This window comes from Schistocerca serialis, chromosome 1 (genome assembly GCF_023864345.2).
Source record: "Schistocerca serialis cubense isolate TAMUIC-IGC-003099 chromosome 1, iqSchSeri2.2, whole genome shotgun sequence".
NCBI lineage: Eukaryota > Metazoa > Arthropoda > Insecta > Orthoptera > Acrididae > Schistocerca > Schistocerca serialis.
Window position 1 is genome coordinate 692,198,261 of NC_064638.1, and position 22,844 is coordinate 692,221,104.

Consider the following 22,844-nt stretch of genomic DNA (forward strand, 5'->3'; position numbering starts at 1 on the left):
CCGTCCCTGCCGCGTGGAGGCGGACCAGTTTCCGCTTTGTTCACCTTTATCTTTTATTGTTGAGTGATATCACATTTTTATGTACAAGCTTTAACAGTTTAGACACAATTTGGAATTTAATCTCGGTATGTTTTACGAAAAATAGTTTAAAATAAAGAAAGGGAACAAATTAAAGAAAATCATGCAGGGAATTCTTAATCTAAATTATCTGCTATACTTAACCTAATGAGACTTTGAAATGTGAGTTTGATTTGTGGATTTGTGAGGGTAGTGGAGAGGTTTTGGAGGTGTCCGGGAAAAGGGGTCTGACTCTCCCCGTCTAGCCAACTGGGGATGGAGGGCTCGGAATGTACTTCAAGCCATCCATTCCCTGTCCGCATCGCACGTTTAAAGCGTTATTCGTAATTGACTGTGTTGGGTTGGTGCTTAGCTAGGCAGGATTCTTGGTGTTGAGAGTCGTCATTGAGTTTGAGTGAGTGTCATATTGTTGCTGTTTTTCGAATCTGTGTTTTCCCCAACATCTGTATCATTCTCTTAATCAGAGCTGGTAGTCTCCCACGGTTCCGTTTCCCGTGTGTTTTGTGTCTCTGGTCGCAATCTGTGGTACAGCCTTGATTGCTTAAAGGATTTGAGCAGTATCTGGGATACTTCGTTTGTCATCCGGTTAATCTCCTCCCATATGTCTTTATTCCTGATGGCTGTATTTATGTCGTCCTCCGTTTGTATTTGTAGTTGTGCAGGTGTTATGTCTTCGATGTGTAATGGGCAGTGAAAAACCATGTGTTCTGGTGATCCATTTACGCCACATGTGCAGTTATCCCATGCGGTGGAGGTACATGGGGTACGGGCCATGACCCGAGAGAAAGTGAACCATGCCCCTACTTGGGTTTAGATGATTCATCTTCAGACGTTCCCTGATATTTGGAAAAAATTGGTAGACTCTACGGCCCAGTTGCTGAGCGGAGAAAATGTCCGACCCAGCCGGGAATCGAACCCGAGCCGTTAGGTGACCACTCAACTACCAGGGACGGACGCAAAAGGTAGTTATTCGAGCTTTTGACATGTGGTCACATTAATGTGACTGAACCGTGTAATTGGAATTACAGGGTCGTGTGTATAAACAGGAAACAAGTGGTTGAGACTGGACGAGTTAATTTCAGAAATTAAATTTTCGGTCACACTTGCCACCATATCGAAATCCAATCTCTCCGCCTTCATTATCGTGGAGATTTCCGCTGTCACCCTAGCGAGGACCTCTCACAGTGTTCTTTCAACCGGGCCAGGTGTCACCTGACCCCTCAGGAAGATTTGCAGGTGAAGAGCACGTTGATTTGACGACAAATATTGCGCAAGACAGAAAAGGACGGCTCTATCAGTGCGTTTCTTGATAACAGGGTCCACTTATCTCAGCTTTAAACGGGTGGACACAAGCGAAGTTGAGCAATAGAGCAAGATGCGTGCCGCTGCTGCCTGGACTGTCTTCCGCCTGCTTCTGCTGGTGAGCACCGCATCGGCCACCACAGTGCAAACATGTGAGTATGTCTGACGTCGGGACACGTGCATCCCTCCTTTGTGTACACAGCTGCGCGCACCAAGCCACCTCAAGTGCAGTGTTGCTAATTTTACTGTTTCTACTGACACGGTATTAGTAGTTTCCGGTAGTTGTATCAAGTATCAGATACTGAAGAAGAGGGCCTGCATCTCAGATACACGCTGCAATATGTGAAACAGACTCAGCTTCCTCTGCAAAGCAACGAGTCACAAACGGAGCCACATTTTTAGTCGTACAAGTTCTTTGCTTGTTCATTCGGGGCATACTTTAATCTTCTGTGGGATGAACGCACGTATTTTCGACGTCGATCACGTTGTTTAAGGGAATGTACAAGGGACTACACGATTATCTAGTTCCGTTTTCCACGGTTAGCTGTATCATGACGGATGTCGCTATTAAAATGGTGATTGTAAGAAAATGACTCGTCTTACGTTAAAGTGCTCCCGCATTTACAGTATTTATGATATCACAGTCCAGTTCTGAGGAGTGTGTAGTTAATCAGTAAATAGGATTCCAATCGAAACGTAGTTACTCCTAAGTAAGCAGTAACTATTTAATTTAGGTACCGGAAAAGAAATTACTTGTCAGACACGAGGAAGCTTGATTTAGGCTAAAAGCATGTAAACGACGACGTTCCCCTTTAATTAGATGTAAATTTACTTGGAATTGATTATTATAACTTGAACATCTACATCTACATCTACATTTATACTCCACAAGCCACCCAATGGTGTGTGGCGGAGGGCACTTTACATACCACTGTCATTACCTCCCTTTCCTGTTCCAGTCGCATATGGTTCGCGGGAAGGACGACTACCGGAAAGCCTCCGTGCACGCTCGAATCTCTCTGATTTTACATACGTGATCTCCTCGGGAGGTATAAGTAGGGGGAAGCAATACATTCGATACCTCATCCAGAAACGCACCCTCTCGAAACCTGGACAGCAAGCTTCACCGCGATGCAGAGCGCCTCTCTTGCAGAGTCTGCCACTTGAGTTTGCTAAAAATCTCCGTAACGCTATCACGCTTACCAAATAACCCTGTGACGAAACGCGCCGCTATTCTTTGAATCTTCTCTATCTCCTCTGTCAACCTGACCTGGTACGGATCCCACACTGATGAGCAATACTCAAGTATAGGTCGAACGAGTGTTTTGTAAGCCATCTCCTTTGTTGATGGACTACATTTTCTAAGGACTCTGCCAATGAATCTCAAACTGGCACCCGCCTTAGCAACAATTAATTTTATATGATCATTCCACTTCAAATCGTTCCGTACGCATACTCCCAGGTATTTTACAGAAGTAACTGTACCAGTGTTTGTTCCGCTATCATATAATCATACAATAAAGGATCCTTCTTTCTATGTGTTCGCAATACATAGAAACAATTATACTCACTAGTGAGATTAATAATCTAAGAGATTTTTGTTTGGCTGTATGATGACATCCTGCTGCGAGTTCTTTGTAGTTACGCATAGTGTAACATGTGGCTTCAGGGAGAATCTTAGCAGCAAAGCGTAGAGCGAAGCATATTGATGAGATGAACCCTCTGTTGTGGTTGTGGTCTTCTTATTGGCAGTGCCGTGACGAAGCCACCGAGATGAGGTGAGTGGATGCAAAAAGCGCAGATGTTGCGATTATCAGCTTCTGACTACATCTTAACAGTATCCACAGACCCCCATTATGGAAGGACCTTGGATCTCTGTGCATTCTGCGGAGTAGGAGGCCGAAGCAGTTCCCTCTAATGACGGGAAATGTCTGTTGTTGTACCAACAGTAGTAGCTGTAGTCGATATTAGTCATAGAAGTACTCGGAATTAGAGAAGCAGTCGAGTGTTGTCAAAGAAGTAATCGGTTGTAGTCACTGTAACTACCAGAAGTCGAAGTAGCTTTTAGTAGACTGAAAGTAGTCCGAGAAGTAGTCAGTGGTAGTAGTGGGCAGTAGTCAGAGATGCAGTCATTAGGAAGCGGAGATGTAGTTATCAGCGGTCAGAGAAGCAGGCAGCATCATGCACGGAAGTAGTCACCTGTAGTTGAATAATAGTCAGATGTAGTCAAACGAGTAGTAAGCCGCAGTAAGAGAAGTGGTCAACAGTAGTCAGATAAGTCGCCATTTGTCAGAGAAGTGAATAATGTAACACAAGACGGCTTTGTAGAGGTCGGCGACCGTGGTGCATTTTTACACAAAACTCTCGGGCTAGATCTTACTCTGTTTCATCTACTTACGCATTTCGGCAGACTGTCATCACCATATCGAAAATTTTAAAAGATCAGTACAACGTATTACGTCAAATTGTACTTAGTCGTACCGGCTATATGTACTTATACTGGGTGTATTTGACGTAATACGTTGTATTGATTGATTAACTTATTGGAGTGATGATGTCAAACGGTCGAAACAGGTAATTAGAAGAAAGAAAGTGCGATACAGACTGAAAATTTTGCGTATAAGTGTCATAGAAGTAGCTGGTGTTAATCTGAGATGGAGTCGTCAACAGTCAGAGAATTAGTTGGCTGTAGTCGGAGGGGTGATCAGCAATAATAAGGGTAGTTTCAGTAGTCGAAACGGTAGTTGGCCGTCTTCTGAGCTTTCTTCTTTCAGTTCACACCAACAAGTTCCCTGAAGGAACATCAGAACACTTTAGCATACTACTGGGTGGAGTTTTAATTTTCATTCCGACAGAAGTTGTCCTGTGTGTATTTCTTACTTCTTCCTACGTCTGTCCAGTCACTGCTGTTCGGCCTGCAGTGTGGTGCGAACTTTGCCTGCCGAACTTTCAATTTCACGAAATGTTTAAAAGACGTGGTGCCACTTTTGCTGCTTTCGGCAGTTCTCTCTCCACAGTACTTCTCACAACGAGACATAGGTAACTCTTCATTTCTTAGTTTACGTCTATATATATACATACACATATATATATATATATATATATATATATATATATATATATATATATATATTTAGTAGAGTTATTTAAATTTTTCTTTTTCGCTTGTTTCCGATGGTCTCTGATAAAATTCTTTGTTCCAGAATTATATCTTCAAGAACATTACGTGAATATTTGATATTATCAAATTTTCTTATATTAAAAAAACCTTCATCATTTGTGCCACTCAGTATTATTGCATTAATTATTTCTATGATTTAATCTGTCTGAGCACCAAAGACCCCTCCCATCAGGAGAAGAGAAGAGCAGTTAAATACTGATCTGTGCAGAGTTGTGGTCCTAGAGAGTCACACACACAGAGCAGAACAGGAGTCACCCTTCGTTCGTGTGGAGTCTTCAGACAGTGGCAAATCCACAAACTCCCGTACCATCTCCCGTTCAATACAGCCACTTAATTTTAATGAATGATAAGGCAGCATATTCAGTATACTGTTACCATTAGGCGTAGTCTTCGGAAAAAAAGCATTGCATCCAATGTAATATTGTTTAGCGTGCAAAGATACTCCTGATGATGAATACTTCGACTGTAGCTTCACTCTTAATGACTGTAAAATACGTATTGGGTAAGGGGACAAGAGAAGAATTAGGAAGAAACCCATTGGTCGCAGGAGGGATTTGCTGGTGAATCATACGCCTCGACTGAAATACTTAGGCAGAGTTCACCTTGTGTCCTTAGCGTAGTAATACAAGTGTTCATTACCTGTGTTTGTACCTATACCAGCTATCAGCGCTTGAGCAAGAAATCATATGTAGGGGGAGGGCAAGAAAAAATTATTTGCTTGAAGCTGTAGTCACACTTTCCTACTGGTTACCAATTTTTGAACTAAATACCAGTATTTCCCTGGCGTGCAATCGTGAAACTCACTTCCCAAAAAGGAGTGTCATATACTGTATGAAGAAGAAGTGCCCCAATCTACGGTCGGCAAGCAGTTTTTATCCAAATTCAAGACAAAAGTGTATCCAGCAAAACCTAGTCCCGCCAACAGTTTTAATAGAAATGTGATTTAAAAAACGAAGCTCTGGCAACGCTGTAACTGTGTGCTGCATGAGCTCTGCACTATGCTGGAGCTGTCCAGTTAGCTCCGTGAGGTGAAAATGCCGTGGAGAACGCCGATGTTCGAATCGCGTTCGCGCCAACCTTTTTATATTCAGTTAAAACATAAAAACTATATCCAATCTACACCTTCGTAATACGCTATCTTGTATATTTCTTTGTGTTTGTTATCTTTATTTAAACATTAAGACATAACACGAATTTCTTACAGACGGAAACGACCATTTTGTTTCGTCCATGAAACAAACAAAGCCACCATAAAATAATGTTGGATACAGCAGAATCGTAAGCTGCACTAGATTGCACATCACACTACGCACGGTAATTCCATCCTGTACGTTTGACATCCAGGCTTGTCTTCAGAGAGCCGGTACTTACGACTACGAGCAGCGTTCACTTTAGGGAAGATGTTCAGAGTCACCTCGCATCCGCAAACACTTCGCTACTCGCTGGATTATACCTTGCTGGACCCTACGCGGCACAACTACATCCCACGAGCTGTTAGGTTGTGTACATCTGTGGGTGGAGTACTATAATTTTTTTTTCCTTTAAGTCTCTGCACGAATAAAAATCTAGTTGATTAAGATCCAGGGAACATGGACAACAGAACATTGGACCTCAAAGACCAATCCACTTCCCTGGAAACGCTTCATTTATACAGGGTGAGTCACCTAACGTTACCGCTGGATATATTTCGTAAACCACATCAAATACTGACGAATCGATTCCACAGACCGAACGTGAGGAGAGGGGCTAGTGTAATTGCTTAATACAAACCACAAAAAAATGCACGGAAGTATGTTTTTTAACACAAACCTACGTTTTTTTAAATGGAACCCCGTTAGTTTTGTTAGCACATGTGAACATATAAACAAATACGTAATCAGTGCCGTTTGTTGCTTTGTAAAATGTTAATTACATCCGGAGATATTGTAACCTAAAGTTGACGCTTGAGTACCACTCCTCCGCTGTTCGGTCGTGTGTATCGGAGAGCACCGAATTACGTAGGTATCCAAAGGGAACGGTGATGGACCTTAGGTACAGAAGAGACTGGAACAGCACATTACGTCCACATGCTAACACCTTTTTATTGGTCTTTTTCACTGACGCACATGTACATTACCATGAGGGGTGAGGTACACGTACACACGTGGTTTCCGTTTTCAATTACGGAGTGGAATAGAGTGTGTCCCGACATGCCAGGCCAATAGATGTTCAATGTGGTGGCCATCATTTGCTGCACACAATTGCAATCTCTGGCGTAATGAATGTCGTACACGCCGCAGTACATCTGGTGTAATGTCGCCGCAGGCTGCCGCAATACGTTGTTTCATATCCTCTGGAGTTGTAGGCACATCACGGTACACATTCTTCTTTAACGTACCCCACAGAAAGAAGTCCAGAGGTGTAAGATCAGGAGAATGGGCTGGCCAATTTATGCGTCCTCTACGTCCTATGAAACGCCCGTCGAACGTGTACCTCACCCCTCATGGTAATGTACATGTGCGTCAGTGAAAAAGACCAATAAAAAGGTGTTAGCATGTGGACGTAATGTGCTGTTCCAGTCTCTTCTGTACCTAAGGTCCATCACCGTTCCCTTTGGATACCTACGTAATTCGGTGCTCTCCGATACACACGATAGAACAGCGGAGGAGTGGTACTCAAGCGTCAACTTTAGGTTACAATATCTCCGGATGTAATTAATATTTTACAAAGCAACAAACGGCACTGATTACGTATTTGTTTATATGTTCACATGTGCTAACAAAACTAACGGGGTTCCATTTAAAAAAACGTAGGTTTGTGTTAAAAAACATACTTCCGTGCATTTTTTTATGGTTTGTATTAAGCAATTACACTAGCCCCTCTCCTCACGTTCGGTCTGTGGAATCCATTCGTCAGTATTTGATGTGGTTTACGAAATATATCCAGCGGTAATGTTAGGTGACTCACCCTGTATACTTACGCACATTCATTCTAAAGCACCATCATGCTGAAACCATAGCTTCGAACACCAAGCTGAACGTTTTCTGATGCGTCAGGCAACGTATTGCAACAAAGCGTATGATAATGATGCGCATTCAACTTGTCTGGCAGTAGGTAAGGACCCAAAAGCACTCCACCCACGATTCTAGCCCACAGGTTTGTGCCAAAGCGTGCCACGTTCATGGCTGAGTGGTGGGTTGTGTTCCCAACGGCCAAAAATGGCTGTTGCGGAGGATGAAAATACCGTCACGAGTGAAGCTAGATTCGTCAGTCTATGTCAAGTTATTGATAACATGTCCGTTGTCTTCCAGTTGGCACAAAAACCATTCACGAAACTGTACTCATCGAAGGTGGTCTTCGTCTACAACACTTCAACAATAAGTCTTTGAGACACCCGTAACTGCTTTGCAATATCACGGATACTTCACCGAGGTGATTGGTGAACGGTTTAAAAATCGTGTTCTCTGTTTGTGGAGTACGACTAGTCCCTGGACGACCTCTGTCCATTACCTGGGGACGAAGATTATCGATTTCCTGAAGGCGACGAAAAAAATTCTTATCGGAATTGCGACTTTGAGGGTACCGTGCAGCATACACACGAGCTGCAGCACCAGCAGCTTGCACTCGTCAAACTGGTTTCCCCAATAGTGTGAAGAGAAAAGCCCTCACTTGGAGGTCGGCATGCAATTCCTCATCCAGATTCACGACAAAAGTTAATCTAGCAAATTCACCCACTATTTTACTCCCTTTGTGGTTGAATTTCCGAAAATGATGAGACAGGTATTTATTTTATTTCTGACTGAGGAACCAAATACCAATTTGCGTAGTTTTAGCTTCAGAACTGCCTCAATAGAGAGTTTGCAATTTCAAGTTTCTGTGCTTAGTGGTTTGGGCTGGGCGACGAGGAGTCATATAGTCAGTCAGTCGGGACGTTTCATTTTATGTATAGACGTGTTTGTTTTATACTTCATATACGCGAAAACGATGTTTACTAACTTTCAGCTACTTAGTTTCAACTACAAGGGTCTGTTCCTGAGTGCATTATGTGCTCCAACCTCTCTCCGTATGAGGCTACATCCAGCATTGTCGAACACGATCGGTTTGGAGTCCCGGTACTAAGTTATCGGGAGACATAAGGTTGTATGGCAATAATGTCGTACACAGTATGTTTTGACAAAGTACATTTACCGGTCAACGTTACTGTGACACTGCACTCCTACCCCATTCGCGTCTTTTCCGGGTCCATTCACCTTTGACTTCAGTGTTATGGATGCGCGACCGCATCGGACAGCACAGATGGAGGGGCTCTTGGAACGAGAGGATATGCAGCGAATGGACTGGCCTGTCCGTTCCAAAGACTTAAATCACACTGAGCACGCGTGGAATGCATTGTGGACAGGTATTGCAGCATATGCTCATGAACCAACGACCATCTATCGATTCTCAACTGCACTGGTGGAGCAATGGAACCGTCTACCGGAAGGATTCCTTATCAGGTCTTCTGGTCAGCATGGGAGTACACTCCAAAACATGCTTTGACATCTGTGGTGATCAAAAATCCTATTGTCACATTCGAGACGGTGCTCTAGTTTCATTCGTATACTGGCATAGCCAATGCCCGAGTGTGACTCGAAACGGTTCATTATGACTAAACGAATAATTCAAAAGTACATCGCTTAATCGCTGTTGTCGGAACCACTTGAAAAAACAAACTAAAACATTCACCAGTTAATCTCGTTTTTTTCTCTGGTACTGAAGGATGCTTAGCATTTTGGAGGAAGCTATACTGACACTTTCCATTCCTGTTGCAGGTGAGACGGGAACGCCGCCAGTGTCGGTAGATATCCTGGACTGTGACGTGCCGCCCTGCGTGTTCTACAGGGGCGAGAGCATGTCGGGGAACATCACCTTTGTCACAGGTACAGTATATGAAAGATGCAGCAGCCATTATGTCAACAAAGAACGCAACAGTACTGTGCAATCACAGTCTCCTGATAGGTAGCGTTTTACGAGGGAAGATATTTTGTATTTGTAGTAATCTTCAACGAACATTGTACAAGTAAACGCAACGTTCATTGGGCACAGAGTGACTAACATAGGAGAGTAATATACTCTGTGATGCAGCGTAGAATGGTTTGTAAAGTGTGTATGCATATATAGGATATGGACAAGTGACTCACATTCTCAAGCTAAGTTATTATTGGGTTATGCAGCACACCGTCTCGCCGCGCGGGATTAGCCCAGCGGTCTCAGGCGCTGCAGTCATGGACTGTGCGGCTGGTCCCGCCGGAGGTTCGAGTCCTCCCTCGGGCATGGATGTGTGTTTGTCCTTAGGATAATTTAGGTTAAGTAGTGTGTAAGGTTGCGAGGAGCCGGGGATAGCAGTGTATTTAACACTAAATTCTTCTAGAATCTTCATATGGAAATGATGCTCTAAGCCCCCCCTTTTCTAACTCCAACTTTTGCTGTTGCACATGGATTGAGAAGAGACGCGAACTGACTCTAATCGACCCTGCAAGTGGGGTAGGAAAGAGTTTGGCACCTGGAATAATTTAATTTGATAAATAAGTTCCATTAACGTAGTGACAAATGAAAGGGTTGCTCTACCGATCTACAGAATGAAAGTTCTGTCCAAAATAACAATTTTATTTATTATGACTAAACTCAAAATAATAAACACAACACATAAAACATTTACAATACGTCAAATTGGACGCTCAAATAAATGCTGTGAAGGTGAAGTTGTCCGCAAACTAGCTTGTGACGTTTATGACCAAGTGGTATGTGGAGCCAATTCCTTTCAACTCCAGTCTTAAGAGAAACACCCAGCCAACCCAACATTAATTGCTGTTACGGTAGTGAGAACTCAGATAATGAACACCCAAGACAGAACCACGTAAGAAAAGATGGGAACAGGTGCGCTCTGATGAGCTCTGGTTATAACAGAGCAAAATTACCAAATCTACCGGTGCTGCAGACATACATTACCAAGCTGTCTTCTTAACTGGAAGGACACGATCTGGCGTACCAGAAGCAATGGCTGGTTGCTTCGACGTCCCGTCGTGGTGATGATAATGTCACGAGTATAGCCAGAAACGAATTATCCTGGTCAGGTTGTTCCAGACTAAAGACTTCCTATCAATAGCACCTCTGGGGGAGACGAAGATGGCTCGCCACACAATCACTGACGGTACAGTGATTGATTTTAACAAGTGAAGTCACACAGTAACTGCGATACAGTCGACTTTACCCAAAACTGCTCAAGACGGACAACATAGGCCGCTTGTACGCAGAACTCTCAATTGCCAACTGTACTCGGAAAGTTACGTTGAAGTCGGAACTTCAGCAACTTCATCAAACAGTTACAAATAAATGAAAGTATATTAGACAGCCAACGGAAGGCAGGCTGTCCAGAGCAGCGAGAGCTCAGTCTTGTAACCTACTCTGACCGAAAGGCGAGAGCCGACCCCTCAAGAGCACCCGTACAAGCCGAACACAGAACATTCCCGCCCCCACGACAGTGGCTGTGGTTAAACGTTCCAATCAGCAACTCGAAAACCGGCGGAAAATTCCACTCTATTGCCGAAGCACTACCATTCCACCAATGGAGATTCTTGGCGCCAATTTCTGCGTCGATTTTGCTACGTCACTGAGCTATGCCCTGAGCAAGCCAATCTCGGTTACTGTTTTGCAGAAAACGCGGGAATTTGCCTGCCAAGACTGCCTGGGAACACAAGTCATTCCCACACCTCGCTGGTAACCCGCCAGAAAGTGTTTTCACTAAGTTTCTGCAAAGTAACGGAATCTCTAGCCCCTCTTATGATAATGTCGGCATCTGGAAAGCATCCACTCGACTCCCTCACACCCGTCGGCTTAACCCTTTCAAGATCAGCAGAACCCGCCTGTCACCGGACCACCCAGGTGATGAGAGACGCTGCGTGGGAAGTCCGCGTGTAAAGGAATAGCAACTTTTCACCGCATGCAATTAGAGAGGAAAATCGAATTACTCAGAGTAAGATAGAAATATGAGAGGGGGCTCATGCCACCTCTCAAGCTTATGGACTGATGACCTTAGCAGTTAAGTCCCATAAGATTTCACACATATCTGAACATTTTTGAGCACACCATCTACAGTCATAATATTTTTATTACTTAAACAAGTCCAACGTGTTCCAAAGCAACAATTCCACTTTCAAAGACTAATTAAAGTTTTATTCACTACATAACATGTCGTTCTTGAGACAATACCTCAACACAACAGATATTTCTATTTGTAACTTACGATGTGCGACGATGGGAACAATCGAATTTTGCATATTGTTCGTACGAAGACTAAAACCTGAAGGATGAATACTCATTGCTAAAAACTTTCGCTCCGCTAAAGACAAACACTTGACGAAGGACTCGCATCAGCGATATAATATTTGCACCAGTAGCTTTTGATAGTCAGCGGGTAGTTTGATGAGGAAAACGTAGCTATACAGTATTTACATTGAAAGGTAGTGATGGATATTCCTGTGAAAATTATATAGACGATAATCCAACAACTGGGAATGCAGCAGGAATGTTACGGCTACAAGTGAAGTGCGCTCAAATGAGGACCAACGAGCAATGTCAAAGTCGTCTTAAACACAACATACACAATCAGAATTCGAATTAAAGTGCAGGACGAGAAAGTAAGGAAACTCCCATACTCGAGGATCGCCGTTCGGGTGCTTCGATCATGATGCCGATCCAGTTGCAGGATTGTGTATTTATTTGGTATAGCGGCCAACGGCCACCCCCAGGAGACCTGTTTGACATGGTATCTTCTGCGTAGATGATATCATCCCCCTCTCTGAATCTGTCGCCATATCATTGGACAGCAAATACAGGCTCATCCTTCATATATCTACTTCATGTATTGTTCTCTAAACGTCACAGTCCTCAAAACCCTCATATCCGAAATTAATACTGCCATGTTAAAAATCTGTAATTTTTCTTTCTTCCCCTGGGAATTGCATAAAGAAACACAACGATCAAAAGATTAGTCATCCTTCGGCATCCTCCCAGGAGACAGCACGCCAGTACCATGTAACATCGCCTCTGACCTTAATGATACGTCAGTGCCAAGTAACAAATCTCGATGAAACTTGGACCATACATACAAAAATGTGCTACAGTATACTAAGGAAGATAACTGAAATAAATACGCAATGAGACGAACAGAAATAACACTTGTATTTAAAGACAGTAATTGCACTGAACTCTCTGCGGTTTACGACTGTTTCCTGGACATTACGAGTAGAAAAGGCAAGAGATTGTTCTTAATGAGGTGTGTGACGTCCACAGATGGTAATGCCTGCTCTGCAACGTGCTCCCATGCTGGTTGCAAGGTTGACAAGGAGTTCCTGTAGTAGGGTAGTCCATTCCTCCCTCAGTGTGGCTGACGACGAGTTGGTGGTCGTTGGTGCTTGTAGACGTGCTGTGGTACGTCTCCACAATGCATCCTACATGTGACACAGTATTTAAGCCGAGGGAACAGGCAGGCAAGTCCATTTGCCATTATCCTCTCGTACCAAGAGCTCTTCTGCCTGCGCTGTTCGATGCGGTCCCGCATTCAAAGTCAGGGGCTAATGCACCCCTGAGGTGATGCAGTTACAGAAGGAACACTATGTGACAATAACATTGACCAGTGAATCAGTATTAAGGTGGCAGAATAAATGCTCAGATTTGCACCTTACATGAGGCCTTCACGCATCGCAACGAGAAGGTGAAGATGACACCTAACATAATTCGTGGTTATGAGAACATTTGTCTATCGGTGTGTAATGAAAAAAGGGATTACAGCCAATCGACGATAATTAACACACCGTTCCTACACAATGCATGTCTTTGAGCGGAAGGTGGAACAGGGAACACGAGTCGCTTTTAGTTTTGAAAAGCCAGCCCCACAATGGGGTAGCGAAGCTACACTGCGGGAGTTACGACGGAAACCACTTAAAGGGGTGGCAAGAGGAAGGTCAGCTTTAGAAAGCTGCGTTTCGGAATTCCAACGGGGTACAAACAAAATCCAGTGACGCATTTTGGCCAGCGGGTGTGACACATGGAAAGGTCAATGTATGTTAGGCATCTAGAATGGCCACAAAACATCTGATTGGCACCAAAACGCACTAGGAACGAGAAAAATACTGAAGTTTCGACGCAGATAGATAGAAGGGACATTGCGATTGGTAGAGAGAGTTTTTACAAAATAAGAGGTATGCTCCTTGTGGTCAAAAAGATGTGACGTGAAAAAGGAACTCAAGTGGAGTGAGGCAGTTCTGTCATGAGTAGGACAAGAGAGAAATTTTTAGGGGACTCTTCTCTAAACTGGCGTCAAGTGAAAAATGGAGCGCTTAACGCTCCTTATGATGCAGAGAAGAAATTTGTGTGGGCACTGCATTGACAGCGGCTGCACGTCAGATAGAAATTAGCTGTAGCAACGTTTAGCTCCAACTGTGGAGAAACGAACCAGTCAAATTAGTTAATTGCTCTTGCGAGAACTGAGAGGGCACTACAATATGCACGCTGCTCCAACCATGCGCGTGTATAATGCCACATAATAAGACTAGGGCTGTGTGCATGTTTTCTCGCATATCGAGAAACATAGGGAAAGTTTCTGCTGGAAAGTTCAATGAAGGCGAGATTAATTTTATAGGAATTTAAGTGGGAGAGAACGGCACTGCAGTCAGCAGCACGTCGCAGCTTAAGGTATATACCACATGCAGAGGGGTAAACTTTGTTGGTTCACCAGTTTGCGTCCACTGTAAACTCGAGTGGCCTTGGGTAATCTTGCGCTCAAATTTGTCACATAACTAACCATCCACCATAGACTTGATTGTCATCCTAAATAGTACCGAACTTTGAACCGGAATTGGACGATTTTCGTAGTGCTGACCAACATCATAACATATGTGTAGGAGCAGTTTTGTAAAGAAACATCCAATTAAATTCAATATTATTGAGCTTAGGGTTAATGTAAAGAAACTTCCAATTAAACTTGCATAATATTGTGGTTGGGATTAATGTTCTTTCAGAGAGTTAATATTTTACATTGTTATGTATAAAATTATTTCACTTTTTGATGTTGGCAAGATGCATTATCCATTGCTTTTTTTATGTTGTCGAGTTGAAAACTGTGTGAAAGCTGTAATTTTGTGAGAAAAATTGCGATATTAAACTTGTCATTTCACCTTACACAGTTGTTCTCAATTCTAGAATAAGCAAAACCAAACCACACCTTAGAAGTACTCTACACGAAACGATCATTTTCGAGAATGTTGGACGTAGCCTCATACGGCAAGAGGTAGGAACACGTAATGCGCCCTTAGACATTATCGATCATGATCGTTTTGATGGTTGGTGTTCTGGTGTGGATAGGCATAATATTTGAGGGATGTCAACATCTTTGAACATGGGACACTCAGTGTTACTGTGACACTGTACTCCTTCCCCATGAGCATCTTTTCAACAGTTATTAGGCCCTGGATGAGTTTGAGCTACCGCGTGGAAAAACGCAGGTACAGGAGCTCTCTGAGTGGGAGGATATTTGGTAAATGGACTTGCCTGCCCATTCCCCTGGTTAAAATTACACCGAGTACTTGTGGGATGCGTTGGGGAGACAAATTGTGGCACGTCGTGATGTTCCGAGGACTATCCAGTAGCTGTCAATCACGCTGGTGGAGGAATGAAACGCCCCACCACAATAACTTCATATCAACACTGTGGCCTCCACGAGAGCATGTTACAGAGCATGATTACCATCCGTGATGACCACGCAACCATTGTAAATCTCGGTGACTTACGTGTAATTGTTGTGTTTGAATGAAAGTGTCACTTCTGTTCGTCTTACTGCGTATTTCTTTTAGTTACCTTCGGTACTATGCTGTAGTGTTTCTTTCTATGTGTGATCCAAGTTTCATTGAGCAATATTACTCGGCAGTGACACATCATATGGAAGTTGCTAACGTCATTAGGTTTTGCACAACAGTGGATATAAGATTTGCGAGTTCCCCTTCTAGTCCATGAGGCAAACAGGGCGTGAAATCTTTCGTGCGTATTTCTAATAAATATGTTGGCAAGTTGGGATTGTATCGTGACTGGATTACTGACGCAAAGAGACTGTGTACACTATACCGTAAAGAAGGGCGTGGGATATGTAGTTAAAGATATGAGGTATCGGAGCAGAACAGAGATGTTCAGGCAGAGCCTCCTCTCACCCTGACCACAGTTAACGTAGTGGAGGCAGGAAGCGCCTAGCGTCGCCTGGCTGTTGCAGAGCGGCCGGCCACCTCGCTACGGCCGGACGTGCTGGCCAACATCGGCGGCGTCGAGGTCAACTACCAGCTGCCGCAGCAGGACGCCTGCCAGTCGCTGGTGAGCGGCAGCTGCCCGCTGCAGGCCGGGCAGACCGCCGTCTACTCGCTCGTCATCAACATCCTCGAGATGTACCCCAAGGTGCGTACCGTTTCCACACCAACATTGTTGTGTTACACTAGTTCCAGCTGTCGTAGCTGGCTCAAAGAGACGACGGCTCACCCGTCTGGGATTTCTGGTCATTACTATATTTCTTTGCTCTGGAGACATTCCTGTCACTATATCGTCTTTTAACCTAACAACTTCGCATAGGGTTTCTGTTTGCAGTGTATGTTTGTGTATTGAACCTTTGAGACGGAGAAAAGGAATCAGTTAAGGATATACCACAGTTGGTGTGACACTTGCCCAATAGCCGTGTACAGCCTGGTGTGCGATTCCAATAGTCTTTCACTCATTTTGTCAATTTGCCCACAATCTGCTGCACCTCCCGGTCTCGCAGTTTAATACACTAAGTGTTTAGCCATACAAGTAGGAAGATATCCAGCTCTAGTGCATTGTCGCATTAGATTTTCAGTTAAATCCGAGGTGTACAATGTTTCTCCATCCAAACGCAAACACCATTTTGTTGTGCAGAAACTCTGCAAAGGCCGGGGGTGATTGGCTTCTACGGTGGGTGGTGAAACTGGGTTGTTGTTTGGTTGATTTGGGATGAAGGGACCAAACAGCGAGGTCGTCGATCCCATCGAATAAGAGAAGGGTGGGGAAGGAAGTCGGTCGTGCCCTTTCAAAGGAACCATGCAGACACTTGCCTCAGGCGATTTAGGGAAATCACGAAAAAACTAAATCAAGATGGCCGGACACGGGTTTGAACCGGCGTCCTCCCGAATGCCAGTCCAGTGTGCTAACCACTGTGCCACCTCTCTCGATGAACTGGGTTGTCAGAAGTCACGAAGCCAGAAGCTAACCACCGTGGGCATAGTGGAATGGCGAATGGATGCCTGGCCGTTGCCGACGTTTCGTCATGAAAACAGCATTGTCAGAACAATCATTTATCACTCAGCAATGTACAAATGTCTTGACGATGCTCAGAGAATCCAACGCCCTACGTCGTAAGCTGCAGATAGTCACCGAGAAGGTGCTGTGGTTACCGAGCGGCTTGTTGTCACTGGCAGCCTAAGGCGTCTCTCGACTGGTGAAATGATGGCGGCGGCAACAAGACGAGGATGCTGAATCCGGCAACCCATGACGGCAGCCACACAGACTAGAGGCAGCCCCACGGTTCGGTACAGGGCGCCCCGGGGCGCGCAGAATCGCGCCATGGGCCCTACGTGAGGTGGAGGGTCTCAGGTACAGTGCCTGCCCACACAAGCGGAGGCGGACAGCCAGGAGCTTGCCCGCACAGGCGATGACAACTGATCGGCTGTGTGGCCCGAGCTTGAAATGTAGACCATCAGAGTACGAGGTCAGCAGCGGCTGAAGTAAGCTTACAGGTGGCTCACCAGTTGGAGGGCTCGAAGTCGGCAGCATTAGACTCAGTGCAAACAGCAGAGGCGCAGCTAGTAACGGCACAGTATGGTGGAGGCAGTTTGCCGACTTACGTCGACTGGAAGATCGTTCTCGACCTGCTCTCGAAGCTGGTACCTGCTGGACTGTATACTTCTGTCTATAAATGAGGAGCATTCATATGGTTTTCAGGTCTCCTTTTTTGCCAAGGCATCGTTTCCCATCGTGTAAGCCACAGCAGAGTCATGTCTCAGGCGTGGAGCAGTTACTTCATCCACACCACAGTGGCTCCGCGATTCTGCTGCCTCGATGATACTACGGATCTGGTCCCTCTGCTGAGCCACGCTATGTGGTGAGTGCTCGCCGCAGTGGCGACAGTGCTTGTTGCATCAGAAGGCCGCTCCTGATGTAGCTTCACTTGGCCGGCATCACTCTGGGCTGCTTCCGTGAGGCTCTTGCATGAACCGTGATGGCGTCTTTATTTTATTCAACTGTGCCAAGAAAATTAGTTGTGGCTTCACAACTCGAAAGCCAATTAATTCTTGGTCGAGCTTTCACGACCATCTCTTATCTACCGTTATCCAGATTTTATTGAACCCACGACGCAGTTTACTGCTAGCTAACAATATACACAGCACGTGTATCTGTGGCCTTATATCCTTGGAACCGGTGATGTAAAAAGTAAGATATATGGGCCAAATGCGACTCAGGGCAAGATTTAATTCTGTACATCATTCATGTCGTCTTAAAGAGAGGCAGGTGGAACATGAACGTCAATATGCACATAATCTGGGAAGTGTATTTATTAAAATATTGTGTCCAGTTGTTTATGAACTGCACACCCACATGCTTGTATGCACACTGTGTTGTGTTTGACCAGAAGTGAAACGCCGTCGTCCATATACGCCTGAAGAAGAAATGAATAATAAACTGGCTGTGTTTTAGAAAATCTACTTAAATGGACAATTGTTAAGTACTTGTAATATGTCCCAGATAATAAGGTTTATCTTTGTACATTTCCTTCTCTCTGGTAACTATTTCATTTTTACTAGGTTAAGAAAATTTTTACTTCGATGTCAGAATGAACAGGTATGGTAAATCATGAGAAGCTGGTTTGCGAAATGAAGAATACACTCATATAAAAATGGTTATCAACTAAATGACCTCAACACAGCCAATATTATCAGACAGTGATTCATAAGTTTAGGAACACAATTAAATCACAAAAGAACGGAAATTCAGTCAGATTTAGCGTTCTCTCGGTGGATCATTAACTACAGGAGTGTAAAGGACAATTCAGGTATGAAGAAAATACTAGTAAACGTAGCAGTGGACAATTTAGTTCTTTTAAAGGAATGTAAAGAGCATTATATTGATTTTCTAATTGAAGACAGACGTCAGTTCACAGAAGAGGAAGAAGGTGGGACTAAAGAACCAGTTCGTAATATGACCAGCACGATAAATTAGGTGAACATCACAGTGGCTAAAATGAAAAACGACCTATCATCTGGTCCCGTAAATATGCCGGTGAAGTTATTGACAACTGGAGAACACTCTTTGAGGAAGAGAATAATACTCTTTTTGAACAACTGTTGTCGGCAGATTGAAATACCATCATAATTTAAAATCGTATATGGTTTCGTTACGCAAGAGGGAGATTGGAAGAGAGAATAATTATTAGAGAGGCACAACGACCCGCTTATTTGGCAAAATTATGTACAACAAAATAAGGCAGAATGTTGGTCACCATGATGGGGAAGACCGGAGTTCGTTTATACAGAACAAGTCCTGCACAGGCAAACTCTTTATTATAAACAGCTGTTGGAGCAATCCATAGCAGTGCAGTTAGAGAGACACATTGTCCATGTAGACTTGGCAAAAGCTTATGACATGGTCCCTAGAACAAATCTGTGGATGTGGACCTATGGCTGATATAAATAATTTTACATATCATTTTCGAAATGTACAGATATAATAAAGTACATATTAAAAGAGAAGCAATGAAAGAAGCACGCTAAATTCAAAAGCGCTCAAAATATCCAAGACTGGCCATTCTTTATTGAAGCTAGGAATTTAGCGCAGGCTTCAATGCGAAATGCTTTTAGTAGTTTCCACAAAAGAACTGTCTCGAAATCTGACAGAAAGTCTAATGAGATTCTAGTCGTATGTAAATTACACCAGCAACAAGACACAATGAAAACCTTCACGGCACAACAGCAATGGTAATGTTACAGATGACAATGCCACTAAAGCGAAGTTATCAAATACGGTTTTCCAAAATTTCTTCACCAAAGGGACGAAGTATACATTCCACAATTCGAATGAAGAACGACTGTTAAGATGAGAAGATGTAGATGTCCTCGATATTGCGAAGCAGCTTAAATCACTTTATAAAGGCAAGGCCGCCAGTCCAGATTGTATGCCAGTTATGTTCCTTTCAGAGTATGCCGGTACAATAGCTCTACACTTAGCACAAATATACAACAGTTCGAACGTCAAAAGATATATATCTAAATACCGAAAAGTTGCGCAGGTCTCACCAGTTCTCAGGAATGGAATTAGAAGTAATCCTCTGAATTACAGACTCGTGTCACTAGCGTCGATCTGCCGGAGGATTTTCGAACGTATACTATGTTCGAACATTATGAATTACTTAGAAGAAAATGATTTATTGGCAAAGAGCCAACAGGGGTTCAGAAAGTATCGTTCTTGTGAAACATAATTAGCTGTTTATGCACACAAAGTAACGAGTGCTACCGATAGGGGATGTCAAATTGGTTCCATATTTTTAGATTTCCAGAAATCTTTGGAACGATAGAGAAGTAACTTGAAGATGACTCGATGAACTTTATGCTAGAAACTTAATTGTGAATGGTAGTGTAGTCACGTAGATGTAGATGTAGAGGGTCAAAGTTATAAGAAGCTCTTGTAGCGTGGAATTTGGATGGAGTGGGGTTCGAGCTGGGGCTTTTGCCCCGTGGGCTCATTTTAACAAGTAATTTATTAAACATAAAATTTTATTGGCAACAGAACAACAATTAAACAGAACATAATGTGCATTTCAATAGGCTATATCTCTTGAAAGCATGGCTCAAACGGGAGCATATCAATTAAAATACTTACAACACAATGAAACGTAATATAATGGAACAGGACGCAGCAGAGAAAGTCGGCCAACACCAATAATAAGTACTGTAAATGGTCCTTGGCCAAAGACAGGAACAGACAATAAATAATTCTTCTGCAGCTAACTACAGGACACTGAGACAATTCTCAGACTTAAGATCATACACATAGCACCCAGTTAAATATTGTCTACAGCTACTACCATCACCATCCACTCACCACAACAAGATACTACCTGGTATCTACAGGACTACCTACGCGTATACCTCAATACAATCGCCTACACAATAAAGCGTGTAAATGGATCATTCTCAAACAGCAAGCTAGCTAGGTATCTTTCTTTGTGACAAATGGCATGAACGAAGTCATTCACACCCATGGCGTCATAAGATAAGATCACTTGCTTTAGAATAAGATGTACACATCAGTCGCGTATCTGCTGTGTAATTAACAAAATGTTAATGGGGAACAGATCACACTCCCAACATGCCATCACAAAGGAATCATAACACGTCGCACCATAACTATGTACTTCGATGCATAATGTCGCTTGTTAACCAAAACACTGAAAGCAGAGTTTGTACTCTGCACTGTACACTCTACTGGATCACTTAAGTACCGAGATGCAGCCATCATGTACTAAAGCACATAGGTAGCGCTCCTCTTGAAATGCGGAAACGCCTTACTCCATCTCCATTGGAATGGTCTTCCTCTGAGGAAAGACGGCAGTTGCTCCACCGGTTTGTTTGTGTCCAACAGAGCCAACACTCAACACTTACTGTTAGTAATACTCCGTAGACAGCTCCTAGGTGTACCATCAAGAAGAAGGCTTCTAGTCACGACTGCACGCGAACTGACCTTGTCGACGTGTTAACCCCGCAGCTGCAACGGCGGTCAGTGCGACAACTTTGGCCTGCTACGCAAATTTGAGACGAGTTGGGCCAATATCCTAATACTGGTACGCCGACTCGCTACTGGTCGTCAGCCGCAAGCGTCGTGGCCAGCGTTGTTGCTTCCGCATCACTCACTCAGCTGTCAACACGTCCAAGTGTAGCCCGCGTCAGCAACCTCAACCGCCACCGCAGATCAGTCTGCCCCGCGCTGACTGCCAGTGACGCCGCAGTTTTCCAGTCACGGCACTCACTTCCTGGAGATGTCTCCTCTGTGACAGCGGAGGAGATGACTCACTCTCCTCCGTCTCGAGCCACTCCCACCTCCGAGTGCCACTAGCTGTGGCTCAAGTGCCCCCCTCTCCCCCCCCCCCCCCACTCCACCCACATGCCCCACCGACCTCGCCCTTTAGAAAAGCACTAGTGCGGTAGCAGCGATGGTATCTTCTAGCAGGTAACTCGTAAACCGACAATCGTGTTCCCATGGTCTGAGGAGCTTGAGAGTGGACTCGCATCGGGTTGGTCACCAAATGCAGCTAGTCTGCACTTGATGACGAAATCCTCTGCACTGACAAACACCGGCCCGTAATGTATGGAAATAGCGTGACGTATGCATGGATATCTGTTGCTAAATGCCTCTGGAAGCCTACTACGTACGATACACGTTTCTTTCATTACTCAAATGAAAATGACTAGTTTGTTTGCTTCGTGGTCCGTTTAACACCATTTTGACAGTTCCTAAGATGTACACACTTTTTCCTGAGCGCCATAGAATTGACCTCAGTTTATTACTTCCCTCTCTTCTCATTCTTGCTGTCTTCATCCCAAAATTAGATACTACTACTAGTAGTAGTAGTCCTTACCAATACGACCCTAGACTGCTCCGAAAATTTGCTGACACCCTCATGCATTCCACCCATACGGCCACAGTAGTAGTAGTAGCATCTCGTAACGCCAGGGCATGTTTGTCAGAAGGAAGCAGGGATGTCCTCCTCAAATACTGGTACAGAAAAGAACAACAGTAGTGATGTTCTGTGCATATTATACTTACTTTCTGTCTGTACCACAACGATGTATATGACAAAATGATAGAAATCATGAGGTGAACACTTGCGTTGCCTATTGTGCACCCACCGCACATCAAATGTACACCCACCACTCACCACACATCGCCCGCCATCTAATTACAACGAAGATGTGACTGCACGGCTGTAGCTTGCTTGTTGTGGTTATCCCGGCGTGCGCGGCTGTGTTGCAGGTGAACCTGACGGTGCAGCTGTCGCTGGTGGACGAGACGGAGGCGGTGGTGACGTGCTTCCTGGTGGACGGCGAGGTGACCGACCGCAACCCGCCGCAGGCTCGCCTGCGTCAGCACCAGCGCCGCATCCGTCCCATGCCTAGCCTCTTGCCCCGAATTCCTTACCACCGCCTCCATTGAACTCCGTACC

The 22,844-nt window shown here is 44.2% G+C and overlaps 1 protein-coding gene across 1 annotated transcript; it reads left to right on the top strand.

The window, feature by feature from the left end:
* The first annotated feature begins 1,453 nt into the window (after positions 1-1,453).
* Positions 1,454-22,844, top strand: LOC126425716 (NPC intracellular cholesterol transporter 2-like). The gene is made up of 4 exons (XM_050088317.1): positions 1,454-1,532; positions 9,352-9,459; positions 15,840-16,018; positions 22,655-22,844. Exons 1-4 carry the CDS (start codon positions 1,454-1,456, stop codon positions 22,832-22,834), a joined length of 546 nt encoding a protein of 181 aa, XP_049944274.1. The 3' UTR covers positions 22,835-22,844.